Consider the following 16,532-nt stretch of genomic DNA (forward strand, 5'->3'; position numbering starts at 1 on the left):
ACAGCACTGGGTGGGTCTGAAAAACCAATCTTTCCGTTAGTAGTCCACTGCAAACTGTTTGTACCAACCAGGGATCTACCTCTTATAAGTCAAAGCTGTTAAGACTATAAAACAGAGTATGGGAAAGTATCACACATTGCTTTTTCCTATACAGGATGCACTAGCAACGTATCCTCCTCAGAAATGGAGGGAAGAAAAAGTGTCATTGTACTTTCTCTTGAATTCTCCCTTAGGAGAGAAAAATACAGGCTTTCGGCTGCCAGAAATATAAGTCTTTCAATCTGTGAAGTCTGAGGAGGAGAATATGGTCTTTACAACTTCACTTGGACTAAAGATGCCAAGGTATAATATGAGCACTGAGTGTAAAAAAAAAAAAAAAAAACCAAACTCACTGCCATCGAGTTGATATCGACTCACACTGACCCTACAGGACAGAGTAGAACTGCCCCATAGGGTTTCAAACTGCCGACCTTTTGATTAATTTTAATTAAAAGGTGACAATTAGGCCTTATAAACCTCCCTGATAACCCATAAAAAGTAGAAACAGCGTTACGTTCTATTTTTAGATGGAGAATTCTTTGACTAAGTAGGACTGTTAGATAAGGCTCACAATGAAAGTAATGTCAGTTTACCTGAAATATAAGTTTATAATCCTTGAAAAGATCTATACTTAGAAGATCATTTTTAAGATGAGATGGGAAAATTAAGACATCATAGCAATGTTTGTCCACAGCAAAGACTTTATCATCAATATGCAATACAGATTTGACTTTATGATAGCCTTTTTTCTTCAAATTACTATAAACTTCTTCAGGGCTGTAAATATACAACATTAGGTTGTAATTAAAAATATAATACATTAGAATATATTTAACACTAATATCCTTTTCTTGCAATAAAGAAAAATACCAAAATATCAAAACCTGTATATACTATATCATAAAGAACTTACAATTTTAGCCAATAAAAGATAATTAGAAACAGAAAAATGAACATGATTATGTAATTACTTTTCAGAATTTGGTGATAAGATCCTGAATTAAACTATAATTCCCCAACTACCACCACCTCTACCTCACCCCTCAAAAAAGGTAGTATTTCTTATCACATTATTTTGGAAGGCTGGAAACTTGAAATATAAAAGATTTGTTTATAAGTCTTACCTGACTTTACAAGTATTTATCCAAGCATAAAGTGGCAAAGTGGAGGCCCTTAGTTCCTGTTTTCTAACTGTTTCTGGTAAAATGTGGTAAATTGAAAGGGCATCATGTTTGATTCGACATCTTGCCAATGATGCAGCCAATTTTGTCTTAAAACTAGAGACAGAAAATCCATTCTTGGTGACTATTGCATTTGAAACAAGATTATCAATTTTCCCACTAGAAATGTAAACAATTTACATTCAAAATTTTTACAAATTCTTCCATAATTTGATTTCAAATTTTTGAAATATAAAATAAAAATTTGCCATATTTGAAAACAGAAATCCAATAATCTTGTATCTTGTATCCTTTTTCCTGCCTCTGTATAGTTCTGCATCTCCTCAGATATTCGTATCAACTGCTGGTTGACAGACAAATTTTATCTAGTGGAAAAGGTGTAGGATTTAGAATCAGAAAAACTTGGAATTAAATTCAGGTCCTATCATTTACTAGCTATGTGACCTCAGGTATGTTGCTTAATCTCCTCTCTTAACCTCAGCTTTCTCATCTACAAAATGTGGCCAACTTTGCTATTAATGTAGTGATTAACAATCATACGTATAAAATACTTAGCAGAGTCTCTGGTATTAAAAGCTTGTTATTGGTGGTTCAGTGGTAGAATTCTCGCCTTCTATGCAGGAGGCTCAGGTTTGATTCCCAGCCAACGCACCTCATTAGTAGCCACCACCCATCTTGCCAGTGGAGGCTCATGTATTGCTTTGGTGCTGAACAGGTTTCAGTGGCGCCTCTCGCCTAAGACGGAGTAGGAAGAAAGGTCTGACGATCTTCTGAAAATCCTACGGATTATAATGGTCTGATCCACAACCAATCATGAGGACGGCACAGGACAGGGCAGCATTTAGTCCCTCGTGCATGGGGTCACCATGAGTCAGGGGCCGACTCGACGGCAGCTAACAACAATATTGTCATCATAGATGGTAACAAGATAGTACTGATAAAATTAAGGTACTTTCATAAATCCGTATGACGGCCTTCCTCATTCTAGATATCTCATGCTTCAAAGTTCCAAATAACAGAGAAGAAAAACAAGAACCAGTTACCATCACCAAGAAGGCCCAATGATTTGTCATGATCTCACAGCCCAAATTTTTAATAAATGAAAGTACAGGCCTTACTCTTGTACCATATTCATAGCATTTTCACAGTAGAAATCTAATTTAAATAAATCTCAATTTTGAATGAGAAATGGGGAAGAGATACCACAAAAGTAGTCAAGTACAACTTGAGTGGTGAGTGCAGCTACAGAGAGAGGAGGATGCTCTCAGGGAATCAGCGTCAGGCCCACCTAAATTGCTTCAAATAATGTTGGAAGCAGAGCAAGGGTAGAATATGACCATTTCTGTTAAATTTTTTTTTAGCACCAACTGTTAAATACTATTTTCTTTTCCTTATGCCTATAATCTCTCTAGTTTAAGCTTCTTATCTGCTCAATAGAATGAGAACCCTTCATCCCAGAATGTGTTTGTATGTGAATGTTTGCATGCATGAGAGAGAAAGAGAGCAAGAGAGTACACAAGAACACATACATAGGCATAGAGGGGTCCTTGGGGAAGAAAAGGAAGGGTTATCAAACAATAAGCCTGCTAGAACTACAACGTAGATATTCCTTACCAAGGGGCCACATAAAATAAGTGAAAATAAATATTCACTCCCAATTATAGAAAGTGGTAAGCAGGAAAAAAAAAAAAAAAAAAACTCCATATTCCTAATTAATCAGGCAATCTGTTACATTCAAATCTCTCAGAGCCAAGATATAATAGCACAAATGTAAGCGATGAGAGCAAAACTATTGTTGGTAAGGTTTAAGAGTAGGGGTTGCTTCATCTGTATAAGATGCACTGACACCTAGAGGAAAAAGACTGAGAAGTCTTAGTCACTAATAAAGGATACTTTAATATCTTTTAAAGAAAACTGGAAGGATAACCTGAACTACGTCACACTGCAACAGCCTATACGCTGGGTCTGGGGGTGAGGGTGCAGAGGACTAGAGCCTTGTTGGCTGGGAGCGAATGTTATCAAACACAAAGTCTGCAAGAACTACAAAGAAGACATTCCTTACCAAGACATTCCTTATATTCTTTACACAAAATAAGTGAGAATAAATAAAATTTTTATTCCCAATTTTAGAAAATGGTAAAAAGGAAAAAATGTTTGTTGGACATAGAAAGTTGGGAGCCAAAAGCACAGCAAAAGGTCAGCTCTCAGGTGTGTAGGTGCCCACCCACGCTAAAGAGAAGAAACTGAAAACTGGAGAATAGAAAACAGATTAACACAGAATCTGGAAAATTCCTGAGAAAGGAATCAGGTTGCAAAGGCAAGTAAAGTAGAAATAGACAAAACTGTGAATCTACAATGAAAGCTAAGAAGCCAAAGTATTAAGCCAATAACAGAGGAATACAAATCCACAGGTTAAATCATGAACTGAGACTAGGAGTCAGAAATAAATCAAAGCCACAAGAAGGCAGAAGGTACAGGAGATATACAAAGACCTAGATAAAATTCTGCCAAAGACATCACTGCCGTTTTATTATCAGTTGCTATGTATAGGGTCGCTATGAATCGACTTGACAGCAGTGGGTATGTACCTAGAAGGGATCAGTCCCTGAAAAAGGATATCATGCTTGGTACAGTAGCAGGTCAGCAAAAAAGAGGAAGGTCCTCAACAAGATGGATTGACACCGTGGCTGCAACAATGGGCTCACACACAGCAATGATTGTGAGCATGTCGCAGCACCAGGCAGTGTTTCATTCTGTTGTAAATAGGGTTGCTATGAATCGGAACCAACTGGAGGACATCTAAGGACAACATGTATATAGGTATTTGTATCCAGAGACATTATTCTAAAACATGGCTTTTTATATTCTTCATGAGTATGACCCACTAATCAACTTAGAAAATAAGTAACTCCAGAGAAGGACAGTTCCCAGTTTGCAGTTTTTCTAGGCTCTGAGAATGACTCAGGGAGGAGAATGAGACTTAACAAATGGGTCAGCACCCAAAGTAAAGTTATTTTTACAGCAAGAGCTGTAAGTTCTACTGAAAGAATTTGTGACTAACTAGACAATAGCTTAAAACAAAAAAAAAATTCTAGACTCCTTTCTGGTAATCACCCCAGTGTCTGATGAAAGATAGAATGAAGTCAGAAAGATGTGACCATCCATAGAGGATAAGAGACTTCAAAAGGTGGCCCTTTTTAACAGCAGAGGGCAGGACGTTGACAATATATCACAGTAGAAACAGATACATCAATAAAAAGCAGTGAGTTACCTGAACCAAACCAAACCCAACCCTCTGCCCATAGTGACCCTATAGGACAGAGTAGAATTGCCCCCATAGGGCTTCCTTGGTAGATTTGAACTACTGACCTTTTGGTTAGCAGTCAAGCTCTTACCCACTGCGCCACCAGGGAGGGCTCCTTGAGTTACTTTAAACCAAAAAACCAAACCAAACCTACTGCTGTTGTGTCGATTCCGACTCATAGCAACCCTAGAGGACAAAGTAGAACTGCCCCATAGAGTTTCCAAGGAGCGCCTGGCAGATTCAAACTGCCGACCTTTTGGTCAGGAGCCATAGCACTTAACCACTACGCCACCAGGGTTTCCTGAGTTACTTTAAAAAAAAAAATTACTTTAGAGATCTCTAAATAGGGGTAGTATACCTGCTGACATCAGATAATGTCGCCTGTTTATTATAATTCCAAAGGTTCTTATTTGGCTGCAAATGACAAGCTCCATAGTAATCAGGGAAGCAGAACTAACTCCCTAGGCTTTTTAGTGAGTTTAAGCTAAGAAGGAAAAAAAAAATGCACCCACTAAGGATGACCCAGGTTCTTTATGCTGAAGGTACAGGGGTTACATTCAGATTATAAAAAAGGTAGCCTACTCAGTAATGTTGGAAAGGTACCTTCTAATATCTGGAATATAAAATACCTTGAAGTATTTAGGTCAGGAATAGAAGTTAAGACAGTATCGAGGTTATCCACTCTTCAAGGCTCTTGCCTATACATAACCTATCATTTCTTACTTTTTGATTTTTTTAGATGTCTTCATTTATAGCATATGATAGAAAGTAGTCTACTTTTAGAAATCAAGAAATTAAACATGTTAAAGTTATAGCCGCCTGTCTCTGTGTTTGCAGAAGTCCTTAAAGATGATAAATCTGACATACGGTGTTGTTGTTGTTGCTGGTAGGTACCGTCGAGTCAATTCCAACTCACAGCGACCCTGTGTACAACAGAACGAAACACTGCCCAATTCTGCCCTATCCTCACAATCATAGTTATGCTTGAGCCCATTGTGGCAGCCACTGTGTCAATCCATCTTGTTGAGGGTCTTCCTCTTTTTCACTGACCCTCTACTCTACCAAGCATGATGTCCTTCTCCAGGAACTGGTCCCTCCTGATAACATGTCCAAAGTATGTGAGACTTCTGATGTGCAGTAAAAAAACAGACTAATGGTTTAGAAAATGACTATTTAAACAAAGTTTCAGCAACAATTCTATTGAATGAGTTTTTCAATTATTTTTACCCTCATTTTCTGAAAATGAGCTGCAACTCTCTAGTTCTGCTCACCAGCAGAGGCCACTAAGTCCTCAGAAAAAACTTGTTTTACTTAATATACAGTATGAACCAAAGACCATAGTGGTTAGAAGTGTGGGCTCTTTGGTCAAATTACTTAACCTCTGTAAACTTTGGTTTTTTCATCTATACAAGTGGAGACAATAACAGGAACTATACTTAATAGGATTACTATAAATATTAAATAAAATAACCCATATAAAGTGCTTACAATCTAGTGCATAGTAGGGATTCTATAACTGTTTGTGATTATTATGACTTCCGTTTTCAAATCTTTGCTTACTGCCAATGTATCAAAAACTAAAGCTGAACTAAATGTAATTATAAATGTAATAAATTTACTAGTATATAAGAGGTGTCCCTGTCTCTTGGGCCACTTGACCCAAACTGGGGTCAAATGATTTTTTTGAATGTGGCAATGAAGAATCAAACCAGTCTTTCTAGCGCTTAACACTGTAAGATGGGAAGCGCCTGAGTTGTTGGCAGCTGAGTTTCCCGTTCTAGGAATAAGGAGAGAGAATACCAAAGCCAAAGCTCAGAGAAAAGCAGACTAGAGCTGAGAGTCCTGATGATGATTGAGTTATGGGTTCTAGTTGGTAGGAACATGGACACATCATTGCCCTTCCTGCAGTCTCAATGTTCAATTCTTCCATGAGATACCTTATAATAAATTCTTCTTTTTGCTTAATCTAGTTTGAATTGGGATTTGTCAGTTGCAAAAGAATCCTAATACACCATTTTCCCTCTATTTTTAAATAAATCAGTTTTACTCCTTTATGGCTCCAAAATTTTCAAGAAATTTTACCCAACAATGAACAAAAGAAGTCAAGTTTTTTAGTGTATTATGAATGCCTAACACATAAGAAATATGATTCTCTTTAAATATAAACTAAATATTTTCTTAAAGATAATCTTCAGTGAACTGCTTGTATTTCCCGTAAATATATAAAGTGAGAAGTGATACTAACAACACTGTTCCAGACTATTTACTAGGTAAAAAATTTCTCACAAGATTGTTGTTATACTGTGCTTTCTATTAAAATTCAACAAAAGTCATAACAATAGTAGCACTTAACATTTATTGACCATTTACTATGTCTTGCTCTAAACTATGTATTTTACACGCATTAGTTTAAATAGTCTTCCCAAGAACTCTTTGAGGTAGGTACTATTATTATCTTCATGATAGGTTTCCTTTTTATCTAGGATAAAAAGAAAACAAATTTAAAACCTGTTAGTTTGATCTTAAAAGTATTTTTTTTCCCCCAATTGGCAAAATAGTGGGTTCTTAACTACTGTTGGGATTTTCTCATTTGATACATGCTAGATTTTTTTTAAAGACTTGTAAATAAAGCTAGGTAATAAATAATAGTTGTTTCAACTTAAGTTTATTTTATATAAATACTAAAAATTATTAGCAATTTTTCATGACTTCCCACATACTTATAAGTTAGATCTTGCAATTCAAGCTTTCAAAAGAAGCTTGATTTTAAAACAGAATTTTTAACTACTCAAGATTGTTTTTAAAGGGACTCAAGAAATTTATGAACTTCGTTCTCTATTTTTAACATATTACACTATACACAAAATACTAATACTGATTTCATATAAAACATCCTTTTCATTTTTACAATTACCTATTAAGAAGGGTCTCTACTTCTTGAACTTCCGATATAGAGTCTTCATTATCAGAAAGGAGACGAGCTTGAAATTTTCTATCTTGGAAATCATACAGCATGACAATAATAAGACTGCTCAAATGATCTGGCTACCGGGGGAAACACAGAAAGCAAAGTATGCAAAACAATATCTAATAGCAGTATTTTTCATTCCATTATTTCTCATAAGGGTGCAGAAATGTGACTATTTTTATATAGTCTAGTTGTATTTGGAGACAGGTCTCCAAAATAGAAAAAAAGCTAGTAAAAAATAAAACTTTCAAAAAAAGACAATTTTTGGTATGTTCATTAAAATGAAAGGACACATGGTCAGGATTCTAAGTAGGAAAGAGTTAGGAAAATATTTTGAAGAGGTCTCACAGCATTAAGAAAACTAGCTATTATTTAAATCTCAAGGTTTTTTTTTTTTAAATATTTTCCAAATAATAAGCATGAGACAAGCTTATTACATAAAAATTGTCTACTTACTATTGTGGTACTTGGAAAGATATAGCTGTCTATTAATATACTTTCCAAAATATCTTGATCTGCAAGACAAGGCAAATGTCTGTTACTAAAAATACCAAAGTTGAAAACGAAAGTTTTGTAATCAAAAACACTTTAAACAAAGCCATAATACACTTTTGTTTTTATATCTACAATATATTGCAATTATCGATAAAGACATAAGTTACACTATTATGATGAAATATTTTAATCTTTATGAATCCTGGACCTTCATGACCCTCATGACTCCATACAGACTCCTAGCCAAAGGAGGATCATCCAAATAGTCAAAATGAGTAAGAATGGAATTCCAATCTTTAATTGATATCCTTTGAAAAACATCAGAGAGGACCTAATTTATAACCTTGAGTAAACTTTCTCATCTCCCTTTTCTTGTCCTCCCCAGTTTTCTCATACCCCAGAACGCTCGAGTGTCTCTTTTGCCAAAATGCCCCCTCAACACTTGTTCATGGGTTTTTATCTCATATTATTCCCCCCCTTCTTTGGAAATGCTTAGCCTATTGCACTAAGTCTTGCCCTTTCTCCTGCCTCACTGACCATTCTCCAATTTTGTCTCACAAAAGTTCAACAAATTATTTGCAGAGACAGATTCTGGGGCTGGTGTGAGGGTATGGGGTTTCAGAAAGGAAGATGCCATATACTCTTTTTTTTTTTTTTTTAACCTAATCACAACTATCATAAAGACAGCTAGATTTTATGCAAGAAATGTATTCTTCAAGATGTTGTTGTTAAGCCAGCAACTCAGTTCGGACTCATGGCAACCCTATGTGTTACAGAGTCTGTTCCATAAGGTTTTCTTGGCTAATTGCCAGGTCTTTTCCTCCATGGTGCCACTAGGTGGGTTTGAATTGCCTACCTTTTGGTTACCAGGGACAGCAAACCATTTGCACCACCTACAGACCTCTTAAAGAAAGAACTTGCATGTGTCAAAAATGACACTAAGTGTCATCTTAGGTTACATTTCTAAAACTATGAATAAATGAAGGAAAAGACACAAATTGGTACATAAAGTGATAAAGACAACAAAAAAAAATCAGACAATATTCATAAGAAGAAAATCATTCTTTCAATTTCTTGCTAAAAATAACTTTACTTCCTCTATCACCTCTAAAATTAGTCTTAGTTCCCTCAGTAGACACATATTAAGGAATATTTCTTGCTTACAACAATTCCATTTCCCTGGGAACAACATTGCCCAGCCTCAAACCCCAGAATTTCTATAGGGGTTGGCTTCCTGTTTGTTTGCAGTTCAGAACTGCACTCCATTGGCTACGCACCTGACCCACAATGAGCCAATTAAATTCCCTCTTATGGCAATTTAGAATTGGGACTTAAGAGATAAAATTAGTCTAAGTGAAGAAACTAACATACAACTGTAACTAACATACAAGCTCAAGAACTGGAGTGTAACAGGATGGCTTTTTCCACATAGATGACAGAAGCAGAGAAAGCAGGTCTGCAGAGAAAAAGATAATAAAGCAGATACTAAGAAAGAAGGAGAGATAAGAAGATCGGGGATAAAGAAGTAGAGATATAGAAAGGGCTGATGTCTTTCCAATTCCTGATTTCATTCTCTTCCTGAGTCTAAAATCTTGCCCTTCAGTTGCATGAGATATCTCAGTATCTTTGTAAGAAAATTCTCCTTTTATGTTCAAGCTAAGTGAAAATGGCTTCCATTATTTGCAAGCTAAGACTCTTAATTAAAACACTTTGGCTTTAATTTTTCCGTATTTATTTTCTCAGCACTGTTCTACTGTTCTTCTCTGCCATTCACTCAGTAAACACAGGCATTTCTGCTATAGTATATTATGAATTGAGTGTGTATAATATGAACTCAGTAAATGTGCCTGATTAACTGGGAATAGATTTGCATTATCTGAACCTCTATTTGTTTGGGTAGAGGGGGAAAGCTACTATACTGACAACAGTGCAACCAGGTATGTGTCAAGGCAGAAGGTGGCACAGTGTGTATTATGGGGAAAGGGAGAAATCTAGAGAATCAGAAATGCTTACACAGTAATACCTGTGGCTCCCTGGCCTCTCAGGCCATGACTCTTGCTTGTCCTATTCCTACCTGCCTTGCTAGCATTCTCAGCTGAACTCTGCTGCTGATAAAATCATAGTCCAGTCTTTCTCACTTGGTTAGTGCCCTGAGGCTTTCCCTGGCTGACTCAGCCTAACCTTGCATTAGCCCTTCTGAGATTAGTTAAGACTTCCATGAAAGAGCCTCCTGAGACCTAACTATGCCAGAAAGGAACTGAGAGTAGCTCAGCAAAGCTGAAACTCAGATCCCATCTCATGACATATTGCTCCATCAACTTTTCTCTGATGTATTGCCACCCATCCTAATGGCCCAACCTGGGACACAGGTTGCCCAGTACTGGTATGAGGCAGATACTGAGGTGGATCTCCAGAAACACAAATAATAAACAGGGGCAAGATCCTTACTTATTTAACTCGGAGGGTACATTTATCTGATTGCTTCTGCTCCTCCCCATCCCACAATTTCTCATGACTGGAAAGGTGTGGGCTCTTTCATTTTCACTATGTCATATCTTTAATAACTAATTTTGGCATCCATATGCAGATAATTTCAAAATTATGTCTTAAAGGCTGATCACTCTCCCAAAGTTGAGACTCCTAAGTCAAACTAACTACTCAACATTTCTTCTCGGATATCTAATGTTGTTGTTGTTAGGTGCCGTCAAGTCAGTTCCAACTCATAACAATTCAATGTACAACAGAATGAATCAGTGCCTGGTCCCATGCCATCCTCACAGTCGTTGCCATGTTTGAGCCCATTGTTGCAGCCACTGTGTCAATCCATCTAGTTGAGGGTCGTCCTCTTTTTCACAGACCCTCTACTTTACCAAGCATCATTTCCTACTCCAGAGACTGTCCCTCCTGATAACATGTCCAAAAAACCAAAACCAAACCCACTGCGTTCGATTCCAACTCATAGTGACCCTATAGGACAGAGTAGAACTGCCCTGTAGAGAAAAACCCTTGCCATCCTTGCTTCTAAGAAGCTTTCTAGCTGTGCTTCTTCCAAGATAGATTTGTCTGTTCTTATGGTAGTTCATGGTATATTTAGTATTTTTCACCAACACCATAATTCAAAGGCACCAATTCTTCTTCTGCCTTCTTTATTCATTCTCCAGCTTTCACATGTGTATGAGGTGATTGAAAATACCATGGCTTGGGTCAACTGCACCTTTGTTCTCAAAATGACATCTTTGCTTTTTAACAATTTAAACAGGTCTTTTGTAGCAGATTTGCTCAACGCAATGCAATGTTTGATTTTTTGACTGCTGCTTCCATGGGCATTGGTCGTGGATCCAAGTAAAATAAAATCATTGACAACTTCAATCTTTTCTCTATTTATCACGATGTTGTTTTTTGGTCCAGTTGTCAGGACTTTTTGTTTTCTTTATGTTGAGGTGTAGTCCATACTGAAGGCTATAGTCTTTGGTCTTCATCTGTAATTGCCTCAAGTCCTCTTCACTTTCAGCAAGCAAGGTTATGTCATCTGCATAATGAAGGTTGTTAATGAGTCTTCTTCCAATGCCAATGCCAAGTTCTTCTTCCATAGTCCAGCTTCTCACTTCACCAGAGTACTTCAGCCAAGTTTCACTGTCCTAAGTAGAAGGGATGGCTAAAGCTTGGGCTCTGGAGTTATACAACCTGAATTTGAATTCTGACTACTCCCGTTTCTAGCTCTATGGCATTACACAGGTCCCTTAAGCCTGTCTGCACCTAAATTCTCCCATCTGAAAGAAAAAAAATGATAACAGTACCCGCTTCATTGGGTTGTTATGTAAACAGCTTCTTAGAACAGCGATTGATAGATTAAAGTGCTCAATAAATATAAAAAAAAAAAAATTTTTTTTTTTTTATTATTATGCTATTACCTGAGTCCTCCAGTCTCAGCCTTTGATAATTTAAACGAGAGCAAAAGGAATTCCACAAATCATCTCTTATGTAGAAAGCCTGGCTTTCAAACCTATTGTAAGACACTCTCAGCTCAGAAGCCTAGTTCTTTCCATTTGTATTTCTATGTAATAAAATTGTAATCTCCCCCAGGCACACAGATACTTTGGGCCAACTAAGACAAAGATCATGTACTCACTGATGCAAATAAGTAATTTTCAAAGTTGTTTGAATGGTTTCAGCCTTTGCTTTCCTGAAAATAGCTGACAAAGGTGGCAAGAATGTTTAAGAAGTGTATACAGGAATTTTTTATAGGAAAGGGCAGACAAAATGAGAAGTGATCAAAAATTGGTTTTACTCAGTGACAGTTAAATTTTAGAGCTATATGCTTAACGCTATTTAAAAAAAATTTTTTTCACTTAGAAGATTCCTATTAAAAAAAAAAAAACCCCACTGCCATCCAGTTGATTCTGACTCATAGTGACCCTATAGGACATGGTAGAACTGTCCCACAGGGTTTCCAAGGAGCAACTGGTGGATTTGAACTGCTGACCTTTTGGTTAGCAGCTATAGATCTAAACCACTATGCCACCAGGGCTCCGGAAACAGGGCAAGCATGGTAGAAATGGGGACGGTGCTAACACATTGCAGGGATAGCAAACAACGTCACAGAACAATTTGTGAATGAATTGTTGAATGGGAAACTAATGTGCTGCGTAAACTTTCACCTAAAGCACAATAAAATGTTCAAAAAATATATATATATATATCACACACACACACACAAAGGCTAATCAGACAAATACACTCCCCGTGCTAAAAGAGCTTTCACACAAAGAAGATCATCAACAAAGGAGCAAATAATAAAATTAAAACACATACAAAAGACAACCAGAGGGATATACTTAACGATCATATAATTAAGAAATTGTCTCTATTATCTTTTTCTTCTCCTTTTCCCCTCCTCAAAAAGAGATGATAATATGATCTAATCACCTGTTTACAAACTCACGAACAAAAAGGACTGTTACCCTGGCTCTCTTTACTTTGTGCATTAACCTTCTCAGCTTTTCTGCACCTATAAATCCTTAGAGAAGAAATTCCAGGTTTTCTTTTTTCTAAAGCATGATTCCCTGAACCTATACTATATAAATCAGATGTGAGTTTACAAAACAGTACATGTAAAAGTGTTGATAGCACACTGATAACATAGAAGATTAAACTGAAATGCCCAAAAGCCTCCAATATTTTTTAAAGTAAAATATCAAGTTTATAACTATCTTGGAAAGCCCACTGCATTTACAAATTTTGACTTTATTCCTTAAGAGCAATCAAATATTATTCAGAAGATAATTTAAAGCAAAAAGTTATTCTTATGGAAGAAAAATAATATTTTTAACAGATAAAAAACCAAACCACTTATAAAAATGACAATTTCAAGGAAAAACAGGTTTGTAAAGGCCTTACAACAATAATTTATCTGAATGGAATTCTCTGGGTTATTTAAAAGTATCAAATAGTCACAAGATCCTTTCATGAAGTAGAAATAAGGATTTAGAGGAAGAAAAAGATGCTCTACTACATCCATCACTATAACATGACCAATTAGTTACTGTATTAATTTTACATAGAATAATTTCAGGCTTTTTCTATTGATTTCTAAAGGTAAGTTTCAATATTTTATTAGGAATACAAATTGCCTATAATAGAATTTTGGCATAAATATTAAACAGCAATTAGTCAACACAGCTGCCCACTGTTGCAAAGAGAAAACATAAAAATGTTCATTTGACTCACTTTGTTAAATGCAACACTTTGGTTCATCTTTAAAACTACATTTTTTAAAGGTGGGGGGGCAGATGAAATGGAATCTGAAAGATTAAATTGGAGGAGGAAAAATCATTAGAAAGAAAAAAAAATCAGGAGCAGGAGAAAAAGAAATGAAAACTAAAGAGAAGTTGCCTGTTGACACCACACAAATTTTTCTCTGTGATGACAATTTCCTGGCTTCAGAGTTGAGCTGGGCTACATCATCTCTGTAGACATCCAAAAATACCTCTCCATGTCTAAATAATCAGTAGAACATTTTAATTCAACTGACCAAGTTTTCACCGCCTTCTATGTGCAAGAATATGCAAGAAAATACATTCAAATAAGTGTTGCTCTGTCAAGGTTAGGGGCAGGAAGCCATACGCTCATCATTTCAACCACGTACATTCAGTGCATATACTAACCTCTGTAGACTTTATAGTCACATCTAGTAAAAATAAAAAATAAAATCTCCCGGCACTTTGACTGCTCTCCTCATAGTATCAATTTTTGGTCTTCCTAGAGTCAACTGTACACTCAGGTTGATAATTAACCCCCATTGAAGGAGTCTGAAACATTTGCCTCAAACCCAGGAGGCAAATCGGAAAAAGGGAAATTCTACAAAAGTTTGGAGGAATAAAATCACGAGCTCCGAAAATTAAAGCTATTAGTCATGAATGGGATAATCTTAATTTGGCTGATTTAACTTTGATTTTCTTTTTTAATATTGCAAATTTTCTTTTTATTCCATCTCAGTTCCTTCCCCTGCCTTTATTGGTGTTTTTATATATGAAAGTTTATAAACATTCATAAAACACAAGATATAAACAAAGGGAATGGAATTACACAGTGGAGGGGAACTACAAAGGGATATTTCAGCATGAATTCTGTTCTCCCAAGGAATCAAACTGTTTCCTCCTTCAATTTAATCTGGAGCCCTGGTGGCCCAGTGGTTAAGAGCTTGGCTGCTAACCAAAAGGTCAGCAGTTTGAATCCACCAGCCAGCCGCTCCTTGGAAAACCTATGGGGCAGCTCTACTCTGTTGTTACAGGACCACTATGAGTTAGAGGCCACTCAAGGGCAACAGGTTTCAATTCAATGATAAGCATTACAACCATCTAAGAACAAAGCACTGTACTAGGCACAGGGAAATCTAGGGGTGAAAAGCAGTCCAGGCCTGAAAGAGCTTGTTTCACTGGAATTCTCCTAATCCCCTGGCATTTGGAATTTACTAATAATATGGAGCCCTGGTGGCACAGTGGTTAACGGCTATGGCTGCTAACCAATAGGTCAGCAGTTTGAGTTCACCAGTTGCTCCTTGGACACCCTATGGGGTAGTTCTACTCTGTCCTATAGGGTCACTATGAGTCTGAATTGACTGGACAGCAATGGGGTTTTTGTTGTTGTTTTACGCACACGCATAAAAACAGAACCTGGTATGTATGGGGGTTGGAGGGGCTGCACACCACAAATTCTCTTGTTATTCTTTTCTTTTAGTGCTGATCTTCAAAGACTGGTACTACTCACACTTCAGGGCACTGAAAGCCAGTTCGTAGGACAAACGCTGGAAGGATTCATCCTCAGACTCAGACGAGGACGGCAGGGGTTCATTCCCATACTTGATTAAGACCTTCTCTGGTGACTTTTCAAATCGAATACCCTGAAAAATGTTGGCTGCCATAACATAAATGGAGTCGGGGTAGCCAGTTTTTTCGGCTGAACATGATGAGCTTTTTTCTCTGGATGACAGCTCCAGGGAAGCATGCTGTGAGATTTCCTCCGAACTTGTATGGTTCGAAAACTCCAGTTCACTTGGGGAGTTAAGCATGTTTGCCCCTTGATTGCCGTCAGTAACGTAGGCTTAAATTAAAGCTCAGATGTTCCAGGGAGTGGTTTTCCTTGCACCTTAAGCATCGTTTCTGTGAAAAGAAAAAGTTATCCCGGTAAATCACTATTTCTGCAACATCACACTTAGTGGTCTACAATCGTGGTGGCCTTAACGACTAGGAGGAGGTGACATTTACTAGCCGACTCAAGCATCCCACACTTCTAGCAAGACTTGCCTCAAGGAAACGTCCACAAACAAAAAAAGGAAGAGGGGTAGAGAGAAGGCTCCTGAGTCGCTTCGCCTGAGACGGGCGACTTTGACTTTGGGCAGTTTGGGGGCAGAGACCCCCGTGCGCCAGGTCTGAGGCCCCACAGCCCCCGCCCTTTCACCGGCTCCCGCGAATCCTCCCTTACCCCAGAGGGCGGATGTTTCCGGGGTTTGGGGGACCGAGACGCGGCAGCCGCTGCACTTCGGCCACCAGACGCGAGAGTCGGGAACAGTGCCCTCAGGCGCCCCAGGACGGCGGGGCGGCGGCGACTGCCGCGAAGGCCGTTTGATTCACATGCGGCCACTCCCACCGGCGGGTACCGGGCCGGGGGTCGCGACCTCCGCTGCTGCGTTCGCCCTAGTTCCGGGCGGAGGGCGCGCCTCGGGGCCTCGCCGGGCCCCGCGGACGCCGCGGCAGAGAGGGTTTGAGGGCGAGGCCCGCGGGCGATCGGCTCAGGCCGCCGAAATTTCGGCTTCCGCCTCTCTGGGCGTCGTCAGGTCCCCCGGCCTGGGTCTCCATGGCAACCGGGAGCCGAAGGGCGCCGCACTACTGACCTACCCGCGGGATTTGGCTAAGCGAGGCGCTGTTTCTCCAGCCCGAACCCTCTGTTTCTGCCCCTCAAGGAAGTCGAAGCGCCTTTCATAAGTGAACCACACTGAACCCAGGGGTCCTTGAAGAATCATCACACGTGGCCCTGCTTGTATGACACG

General features: G+C 38.3%; 1 protein-coding gene across 1 annotated transcript in view; it reads right to left on the minus strand.

The window, feature by feature from the left end:
* Window positions 1–16,107, minus strand: part of NSUN7 (NOP2/Sun RNA methyltransferase family member 7) — a 71,278-nt gene extending 55,171 nt beyond the window's left edge. The window contains 6 exon segments of the mRNA XM_023549838.2: window positions 633–816; window positions 1,164–1,316; window positions 7,439–7,569; window positions 7,949–8,007; window positions 15,254–15,645; window positions 15,968–16,107. Of these exon segments, the coding sequence (XP_023405606.1) occupies window positions 633–816; window positions 1,164–1,316; window positions 7,439–7,569; window positions 7,949–8,007; window positions 15,254–15,554 (828 nt within the window). The 5' untranslated portion in view covers window positions 15,555–15,645; window positions 15,968–16,107.
* Between the last annotated feature and the right edge of the window lie 425 nt (window positions 16,108–16,532).

Source organism: Loxodonta africana, chromosome 5 (genome assembly GCF_030014295.1).
Source record: "Loxodonta africana isolate mLoxAfr1 chromosome 5, mLoxAfr1.hap2, whole genome shotgun sequence".
Taxonomy (NCBI): Eukaryota; Metazoa; Chordata; class Mammalia; order Proboscidea; family Elephantidae; genus Loxodonta; species Loxodonta africana.